The sequence below is a fragment of the Fusarium sambucinum genome, chromosome I (genome assembly GCF_050947815.1).
Source record: "Fusarium sambucinum isolate potato_lamoka chromosome I, whole genome shotgun sequence".
In the NCBI taxonomy this organism is placed as follows: domain Eukaryota; kingdom Fungi; phylum Ascomycota; class Sordariomycetes; order Hypocreales; family Nectriaceae; genus Fusarium; species Fusarium sambucinum.
In genome coordinates this window covers 6,580,863-6,590,781 of record NC_139294.1, presented here as the reverse complement: position 1 = coordinate 6,590,781, position 9,919 = coordinate 6,580,863, and the positions used below count along the sequence as shown (strand labels likewise).

The 9,919-nt window shown below is 47.0% G+C and overlaps 3 protein-coding genes across 3 annotated transcripts; 2 read left to right on the top strand and 1 right to left on the bottom strand.

Annotated features, from left to right (window-relative positions):
* Window positions 1-744: 744 nt before the first annotated feature.
* Window positions 745-1,599, top strand: FSST1_004827 (thioesterase domain-containing protein; the record flags this gene model as incomplete). Its single annotated transcript, XM_083231041.1, has 3 exons — window positions 745-982; window positions 1,039-1,472; window positions 1,522-1,599. The coding sequence occupies 3 exons, from the start codon at window positions 745-747 to the stop codon at window positions 1,597-1,599; spliced, it is 750 nt and encodes a 249-aa protein (XP_083088257.1).
* Window positions 1,600-1,960: 361 nt separating this feature from the next.
* FSST1_004826 (ABC transporter B family protein) lies at window positions 1,961-6,071 on the bottom strand (the record flags this gene model as incomplete). Its single annotated transcript, XM_083231040.1, has 4 exons — window positions 1,961-1,987; window positions 2,045-4,279; window positions 4,350-5,153; window positions 5,217-6,071. 4 exons carry the CDS (start codon window positions 6,069-6,071, stop codon window positions 1,961-1,963), a joined length of 3,921 nt encoding a protein of 1,306 aa, XP_083088256.1.
* Window positions 6,072-6,855: 784 nt separating this feature from the next.
* Window positions 6,856-8,912, top strand: FSST1_004825 (uncharacterized protein; the record flags this gene model as incomplete). The annotated part of the gene is made up of 6 exons (XM_083231039.1): window positions 6,856-7,122; window positions 7,177-7,575; window positions 7,644-7,889; window positions 7,974-8,136; window positions 8,186-8,517; window positions 8,586-8,912. 6 exons carry the CDS (start codon window positions 6,856-6,858, stop codon window positions 8,910-8,912), a joined length of 1,734 nt encoding a protein of 577 aa, XP_083088255.1.
* Between the last annotated feature and the right edge of the window lie 1,007 nt (window positions 8,913-9,919).

Genomic DNA, 9,919 nt, shown 5'->3' with positions numbered 1-9,919 from the left:
CCTTTTCAAAGGACCCAATGTAACGTTGAACATGCCATTTTCAGATATCTATTTCTGGTCGACATAATCTCTCTACTAGAAGAGGGATTCTCGCGAGATGTGACCTTCAACCAGAGTCTCAGTATCAGACAGTAGCTAGGAAGCCCATATGGTGAACCCCGATCAAATTTAATAGATGTTTTTCACAACGGTTCTTCTCTTCAAATGACTTTAAAGCCGTTAACCAAGAAACGTTTCCTGCACTCAAGAGATACACTCGTAAGAGCCAAACTAGACATTCTCAAAGGTGGCATTTCTCAGTCACGAACGGAGGGAGTGTATTTGGGTCGTTTATTCAGTACTAGAACTACACCCACCCATGTCAAGAGTTTCCTAATATGGCAGCTATGCAGAGGCAAGGTCCCTGTCTAGCGCACCACACCCCTGCTCGTTCCATTACCCCACTTGTTACATGAATAACTCTGTCTCAAGATATCCTCTTTATTGTCATTCTCATTATTGACGGCTTACAGCATACCTATTCGGTATACTTGGTTGAACACTCAGATCTCATCATTGACCCAGCCGTCATGAACATCCGTGGCTTACGACGGGGAATTCCCTCAGTCGATGGAGTCTGTCCCCGTCTTGCCACTAGCAAAGAATCGTTCTCATCAACTAGCCCCACGAGATCGTCCGCCAGCCAGGGAGATCTTTTCCTTGTTGCTTCAACCTCCAGTATTGTCACGATAATTACAAGCAACCATGATTCGCCAAATTCAGAAGCGACCTGCTGGGTCGAATGCTAGTCCACTCTTTCTGTTTCACGATGCTAGCGGTACCATCTCAAACTATCTCGCTCTTGGCCTCCTGGGACGTGATGTATACGCCATCGCACACTCGCGTATCAAAGCCAGCGGTGATGAAAGTCTTCAGGATATGAGCCGCCGGTACTATGCTCTCATTAAATCCACTGTCGCAGAAGGAACTATTCTGCTTGGCGGTATATACACCCAGAGAAGACATCTTCGACGAGGACGTGACTAACGAAAGATCTAGGCTGGTCTCTCGGAGGAATGACTGCACTCCAAGTCGCATGGATCTTCTCTCGAGATCCCAAGGTGAACGTCGCGGGCATTCTCATGATCGATAGCCCCTTCCCTGATTATCGTCATGCACTCTCCCTCGCTCTCGAATCTCCTCCCTCGGAAGATGGTCCAGCCTCGACTCGAAGCGATGTCGAGAAATCCATGTTGCAAACGGTAACAATGTTGCATAAATGGAAAATTCCTGTGTGGCGACGAGAGCCGCAACCCTATACCATAATGCTGTGTGCTAGCGACGACGTGGATAGTGACCACGTAGCTTTGTCCTTGGTCGACCAGTTCAGAGATAGTCCGACATTGGGCTGGAACGAGCGAGCTGGGTCTTTAGTTATCAAAGAGAGCTATCCGATCCATGGTCACCACTTCAGCATCTTTGATCCGAGAAACGTAAGAATCATCTGCTCTTCTTGATAAAGGTAGCTACTAATGGTCTCAGGTCGATTCTGTCACAAAGACAATTGCGACTGTCGCAGCAGCCATGGAGATGTTGGCTCCCGAGGACGACGAGGATTGAGTGCAACTTGAACAAACTTTACGTTTTTGTAGTATGGAGTATGAGGGGACTTGGGGTTAATATGAATTTTGAACATTATATAACACAGGAAAGGATTTGAACTTGAGCTTGACAGAAAGTAAAAAGCTACTAGGAAACACTCCTTAAGAAACAGAATGTACATAAAAGATTGTACATTGTATCATTGAATAGGATATTTTACACAATTCAGTCAGTTGACGATTGAAATATTTCTCTAACAGCCTAAGGTGGGCGCGTCTATGATCGGGCAATGTATTATGGATTTATAGACTTGTATTGCTATTATTCGAGCATTTAAACTAAAACTCCTACCCTATCCCCGAATCCAATATCAGACGAACTATTGATCCAGAGCTTGAGTTTGGCACTAAATGATTTATGGGTTAGCCAACAGATATAAGGGATGGCCGGGAGTTCAACTTACCATATCCCAGTATATACCACGCTTTTGGAGAAGTTCGCTGTGGGTGCCTTTCTCAACAACCATACCTTGATCGAACACAAAAATGATATCAGCATCTTGTATTGTCGCAAGACGATGTGCCACAGCAACCATAGTTCTTCCTTTTCGCGCCTTCTCAAACGCAGCTTGCACAATCTTCTCCGACTCAGAATCCAACGCTGAGGTGGCTTCGTCAAGCAGGAGAAGTTTCGGGTCACGAATCAAGGCACGGGCGATGGCGATACGCTGCTTCTGACCGCCAGATAGAGACATGGCATTGATCTCGGTGTTATACCCGTCTGGTAATGAGACGATAACGTCATGAATGAAGACGTCACGACAAACCTCGTGAATTCTTTCCTCTGAGACAGAACTCGGGTCAGACACTCCAAAAAGGATATTGTCTCTTATAGTCCCTCGAAAGAGAATGGGCTCTTGAGAAACAAGAGACAAATGCTGTCGATACTGATACACGCCGAAATCGTTGATATTCGTCCCGTTCCAGAGAATCTCGCCATGGTTTGGCTCCAAGTCGTAGAAACGTTCCAGTAAAGAGATTATTGTTGTCTTGCCACACCCGGATGGCCCGACAAGAGCTGCGTACTGACCCTTCTTGATAGTAAGACCAAGGTTGTTGTATATAGAGACATTTCGTGTGGGATATTTGAAGGAAACGTTGCGGAGTTCAATTTCTACTCCGCCTTCCGTATCCTCTACTATCGGGCTACTTTTCGCTGCCTCTTGTGAGGACCGATTGGAGTCTTGAACATCAAGGATACGGTTTGCAGCAGCAGCAGCTTGTGCAGCGCTCGGGGCTACGCCTAGGATTTGGCCAGCGTATTCCACGCCGTTGATGATGGCCATGTAAGAGACCATGAAAGCCTCCAGGCTATATTCGCCACTGGAGATAAGCCTACCTCCATACCAGAGGATAAGTGCTTGGCATCCAAGTGTAGCGCTCTCAGCGAAGCCGAAAATAACAGCAGTCCATTGAGCTTTTCGCCGTGCTGCTTCAACATGACCGTCTAATAGTTGTTTATAACGGTTGTTAATAGCAGATTCCATGGTCAGTGATGATACTGTTCGCATAGCACCGATGGCCTCTGAAGCAAACTGCGAGCTCTCTGCGAATACAGCCGCATTCATTTGGTCGAATTGGAGCTCATGACGAAACTTCCAAAACCCGGACACCATCATTACAGGAACTGTGACGCATAATCCCACAAGACCAAGCTTCCAGCCAAATGTGAGTGAGATGATGAGGCAGCCGACGATAGTGAAAACGCTGCTGGTTGCGGAAGCCAAATTCATCCCGAAGACCCCTTCGACTTGTTTGGGATCACCGGCGATGCGCCCAATCAAAGCGCCTGAGGAGCGACTGTCGTCGTCAAAGAAGCGTAGTTCTTGATGTAACATGTCGCGGAGATAACTTTCCCTTGTTGTTGCGCCAACATAATATTGAAGACTTAGGCTGGTCCAACATTGGAAGAAGTAAGCAACACCGACACCTCCTGCTAGCGCGAGCCACATAAATGCCCAAAAATCGCCCTCTTTCTTCAAATCATCGCTAGGTAAGACGAAGACAATAACGGCTTTGGCGAAGAGCCAGGCTTGGAGCGGGGTGGCTGCGCCAACACCGATGGATGCGATGGCGATAAGGAGAAAAGAGGGCCACTGTGAGCGAAGACCATGAAGCAACTTTACAAAAGACTGTGTTAGTGTCCGTAGTACCTCAGGTTCAATATCGGGGATGTTGTTGTTATCATTGTGAACCTCCAACGGTTGTTCAATGTCGACGGCAGCACTCTTCAGCTCGACATATGTCGTGGATGGGACGTCAGGATTTGTGTCATCCGTGGTTGACGTTGACAGTCGAAGTGATTGTGCCTGGACCAAACTAAAGTACACCCCATTTTCGTGCTCCATGAGACTCTTGTGTGTGCCCTCCTCGACAACACGACCCTTGCTGAGCACGACAATATGGTCCGCCTTCTGTATGGTAGAAAGACGATGGGCAATAGTGATAGTTGTACGGGTTTTGGTGGCTCGATCGAGGGCGGCTTGGACTATTTTCTCGCTTTTTGCATCGATTGCAGAGGTGGCTTCATCGAGAATCATAATTTGTGGCTTTTTGATGATGCTGCGGGCAATAGCAATACGCTGCTTCTGGCCGCCAGATAGCTTTGCGCCGCCGTCTCCTACACGTGTGTCATACGCCTAGATAGACAATCTCGTGGTTAGAAGGGCTGCTCGTGTCGTAAATACGGACAATTGGTGGAAAACTTACATCTGGTAGACGGCAAATGAACTCATGAGCATATGCTTCTTGGCATGCATCGTGAACCATTTCCCTTTTCTTAGCCTCGGACTCATTTTCCCATTCGGTACCGAGAAGACCATTCGCCACGTTCTCAAAGATGGAGCTGTTGAACAGAAAAGGTTCTTGTTGAACTAAACCGATCTGTGACCTCCACCACTTTGCTTCGAGGTCATCCAAGTCGTGAACACCAATACTGATAGATCCGGATAAACCACCAGTCAAGTTGGTCGGTGACATGACGGGTACTTCGTATGTGCTTCGCTCATGTTTTGGCTTATCGTGGCTGTCGAGCTCTCCTTCTTTCGAAGACGGTGGTATGGCTGCTTCAGGAAGGGCTTGAGAATGCTTCAAAGAGTACCATCTTTCTAGCAGGCCAACAATCGTGCTCTTTCCAGAACCAGATGGACCCACAAGTGCAGTGTTCTGACCCGCTTGAATGCGGAACGAAAGACCGTCCAACACTCGAGCTCCGGGACGACTTGGATACTCAAAGGTTACATCCTCAAATATTAGATCTTTCGAATTGATGTCAGGTGTGAGAGATCCCATCGGCGGCAGAGGCGCGTCGATCACTTTGAATAGCTCAGTGGCAGCAACCATAGCTTGACTTATGGCCATAATTGGCTGTTCCAGGTATGAGAAGGCAAACAATATCAGCATAACCGACGTCAACACAATGATGACTACCCCTACGTTCTTTATCACGCCATTCATATACTGATTTGTGCCGTACCAAAACGCAAGACCAAATACGCCGAATATGCCAAAGAACTGTACACGCCATCAGCTCGATTCACTTGATTTACAACGGCGGAAAAGGAGGTTAAAACATACCACTAAGCCCGTTTGAGCGCCGATAATGGGGGCAACCCTTTGCGATCGCTCCATAGCCTTGGTAACCCATTTACTGTACCTAGAGATGATGCGCTCGTGAGCACCACATGCATTGACTAGCCGAATCCCTTGCAAAGCCTCACTTGCAATGGCCGTTCCTTGTGCATCTGCTTCGAGCGTAGCAGCATTTGCCTTTAGGTATATCGGCACAACGATAGCGATGATGATAGCGATATAGACAAGTAGTGACGCTGAAACGACCGTCAGACTCCAGCTCCAAGTAAATGCAACAGCTATGGCGGCAACGATGGTGGAGATGTATGTAACGAAAGTTCCCAGACGTTCCGATACTCCGATTTGTAAAGTATTGGATGTTGCAGTGATGGCAGTTGCAGCAGAGCCTGGCGGCATTGAGTCAATGACGTGGATGGACTGAGCAAATAAAGACCGTAAATAGTGATGGCGAATAGCTGATGATAGACGAATTCCAATCATCCTGAAGCAGAATTTGTTGATCGAGTTTAGAAGCCAGCGGCCCAAGAAGAGTCCAACAATGTACAAAGACTGTTTTTGCAGCATCGACTTGAAGTTGTCCAAATCCATATTATATGGATCTTGGACCGTGTCGCTGAAATCGCCAACGAGCTGTCCCAGGACAACGTTCATCAACGGCATCGTCACGCCAGCTCCAATGGACGCCAGTGTGCCAACCACATACACGCAGAAGTCCCATCTTGTCGCATAAGCAAAAACTCTTAGATAGTTGGTAAGGTTCGATTTCTTCTTGGTCGATTGAGGCTCTGGTACCACTGTTTGTTCGCTGCTTTCACTCTGGCGAGCCTGATGGTTAGCCATTTGTTGTTTTCCTGAACGGTATAGGGGATGGATGGGTAGGATCTGACACCAAGTGAGGAATTAATGGGTCAGGAGAATAAAATTAGACACAAGAAGCTGGTGTTCTGGAACAATGGCCAGCACGCCAGGGATACCGAGTATTGTGGAGTTGTCATATCTGAAAGGTTCACGGGGTAGGGTGGCATGCTGGGGAGAGGGAGGTGAAGGCAAAAGGGTCTGTTATTGACAATAAGAAATAATGGAATTCTGTAGGAAGATCCAGTGTTATTTACACCAACATAAGGTAACGAGTGGGGCAGTAAGACTTATAGAATTGCTCTGCTTATGCCCCATACATACCTGGTACATTTGGGGCTCATTTTAGGGCCGTTATTACTAGGATCATCCAAGGACTCTTCTGAGAGCTTTGTTGAAAGCTTAGCAAAAATCAAGATGCGGGCTGTATTATCTTATTCTCTATGATGTCTAGGCATTCTCATGGAGTATCATGCACCAATGGGTTTGCTGCAACACAATCGAATCTGGTAATTGTACATGGTAATAATCATTATCGGTTCCAGGGGTTTGTATATGTGTATGTACTCAAGGATTGCGGGTGATGCCCACTCCGCCTCGTGTACATGGATGGAGCATGCAAAGCGCCAGATGTCGGATAGCGAGAACTAGACATAAATCGTAGGTAGCTAGATTTGCATGTGCGGAAAGGACGAGGCTAAATAAAACATCTCCAAAGCGCCTACGTCAGATTAAACCGTGCTTCATTCATTGTTGGTCATCGTTCATCATGATCTTTACTGCACCAGCTTACGCTCCGGCGTTACCATCTCCTCTGCCCCTTCAACAGACAATTGGCGACTTTTGTTTGGCGAAACGGCGTGAAAGACAAGGTGCTTCCGATTCACTCTTCATTGAGGCAGCCATCGATCGAAAATGGACTATCGACGATATTGAATCTCGCCTTGGCCAGATGGCGGCAGCATTGAGCTCAGCATGGCACATTGCCCCTGAACAGAAGTGGCACAAAACCGTTGCCATCTTGGCTTCGAACTGCGTTGGTAATCTTCAAGTCTGCTATCTGTGCATAGTCTAATTGGTCTCTCTCTAGGTCGACACGCTGATTCTGTCATGGGCCATCCATCGCATTGGTGGTGGGTGTCTCATGCTACAGCCTACAAGCTCAGCTGATGAAATGGCCGCTCACATGGATCGTGTGCCGCCATTTGCCATGTTTGTATCTCAAGATCTTCTTGCTCTCGGAAAAGAAGCCTTTCAGAAGAGCTCTTTGTCTTCAAGCGTGCCATTCTACAGCTTCTCAGAGGCCCCCAAATCTCAGCAGACGGCAGTGCCAGAGACATCGCAAGACTCACTCAAGATGTCTACTCTTGATGATTTGATGGCGGTGGGTAAGGATTTACCTCCACTTGAAAAGACTTCTTTATCAGAAGGCGAAGCAAGTCGACGTGTGGCGTACTACTGTACGACCAGTGGCACATCTGGCTTCCAGGTAAACATCACTCACCCTCGTTGCCCTGTAGTGTTTGTTACTGATCGAATTCTTTTGCCATTTTCCAGCGTGTTGTTGCAATCACACATGAGAACATCATTGCCAGCATTCTTCAGGCTGGGTTGTTCATCGAGGCCACAAAGGGGCCCGCCTCTGAGGTTACTCTAGCCTTCTTGCCGTTCAACCACATCTACGGCCTCTTGATCACGCATACATTTACATGGCGTGGTGACAGCACTGTGGTTCATAGTGGCTTTAACATGATGGAAATCCTCATTTCCATTGGAAAACATCGCATCAACACGCTTTACCTGGTTAGTGTCTCCGACCTCAACAGCATTTGGGATCCAACCAGGCTGTCAGTGATATCTTAACATAGGCTGATTGCATTGATCCAGGTTCCACCCATCATCAACGCTTTATCACGTAATGCGTCTATTTTGGATAGGTTTGACATGAGCTCGGTTCGATATATCGTTAACGGTGGCGGACCTCTCCCCAAGGAGGCCTTCTTAAAGATGCAAGCCGCGCGCCCAAATTGGCAAATTATTCCAGGATGGGGTACGTAGCATCATCTTCAGAGTTAAAAAATGCCTAACAATTCATCTAGGTCAAACTGAGGGCTGTGGTATTGGATCTCTGTCCTCTCCGAAAGATATTTTCCCTGGTTCGAGTGGAGTCTTGCTTCCTGGCGTCCGCATCCGACTGAGGGATGATGATGGCCGCATAGTCGAAGGTCTTGAGGCGATGGGTGAGATCGAGATCGAATCTCCCAGTGGTCTTCTTGGTTACGTCGACCATGCCGACGAGGCACTTCTCCCTCCCCCTAAAGACGAGGAATTTTGGTGGCCAACTGGAGATGTCGGCCTCTTCCGTATTTCGCCTAATGGCGAGCAACATTTGTTTATCGTTGATCGCATCCGTGATATGATCAAAGTCAAGGTAAGTCACAGAAAAAACATAGGTATTCCTACTCATGCATCTACCAATTACTGACGCATATTGCTCAGGGCAACCAGGTTGCTCCAGGTCAGATCGAGGACCACCTGACCAAGCATGCTGCTGTCGCCGAAACTGCCGTCATCGGTATCGCTGACGAGGTAGCGGGCGAAAGAGCTTTGGCTTTCATCGTTCGAGAGCCTTCATACGCACGCGAAAAGAGCGAGGTCGATCTTCGAAAGATTATACAGGAGCACAACGATCTGGAGCTGCCCGAGGTTTGTCGTCTGCAGGATCGCATCATATTTGTTGATGAACTTCCCAAGAGTGCGAGTGGTAAGATCCTTAAGCGGGAGCTGAGGAAGCAAGTGACTACGTGGAGTCCTCCGAAGAAGTAAACAGAAGATGCGTTTGTACAAGATTGATGGACAAAGGTAGTTTACAGTATCCAAAAGTTAGAGGCGGAAGCAATTTATCTCATAGCTCAATCGAATCCTTGCAACTGTCATTGTTTATGCTTCAATTCAAGAATGACTGGAAATCACGATTAATGCAACGCCAATTTATTTATTCATATAAACTCCCCAGGAGGTACTTCAGAGTCTAACTCATCTCAATAAGGAAGAAACAAAGGTCCAGAGGCAATTTATTCACTTTCTTGTTTGGACATCCACTTGGCATTCATTCTTCGCTTTCGAATATAGCTACCCTGTAATAGGAACAAAGCTCAAGTGACGAACTATGCAATCACTCGACCGGACAAATAGGTAGATAAGCAGAAATTGACATTTTTGTGATTGTGATTTTAAAATTGAATAATAGCTACGCACTGTCACATTTTGATGGTGGGTTGTGACGATATTTGCAAACTTCTTGTGACTAGGTACGTACAATAGTTCTCCAAAGAGCGGGTGAAGAAAGATGGAAAAAGTCCATTTACTATTACTGACTAACTGACGAGCTGTTGTCTACCTACCTGGGAGTTGAACAAGACACTTCATTTTAAAGACTCATATGGTCTCGTCCCATCGCTATACCACTACCATTTGCAGTTGTCAGTATCCCATCTCATCAATACTACTACTACTGGTGAGAAGTGAGAGGCGTGTATCCATCAAGACTGCAGGTACCCACTGTGAGTGGGACCTGCATAAGCGGTACGGTTAAGTGGAGTAGCTGCCGTTCGGCCCGTGCTTACTGATTCAGAGTTAAAAACCTCCCCCACTTCGATATTTACTCCCATTTTGGTTTGGTTTTCATTCTTCTCCTGTCAATATCCACCCACCATGTATTTTCAAGCTATACCACCCGCACTGAGCAACTTCATGTGGCCCCATTTGGGATGTCAGGGTAGTATTGAGGGGAACGTATCATCAAGAATCCCCATGTGTTATTGACATGTAAC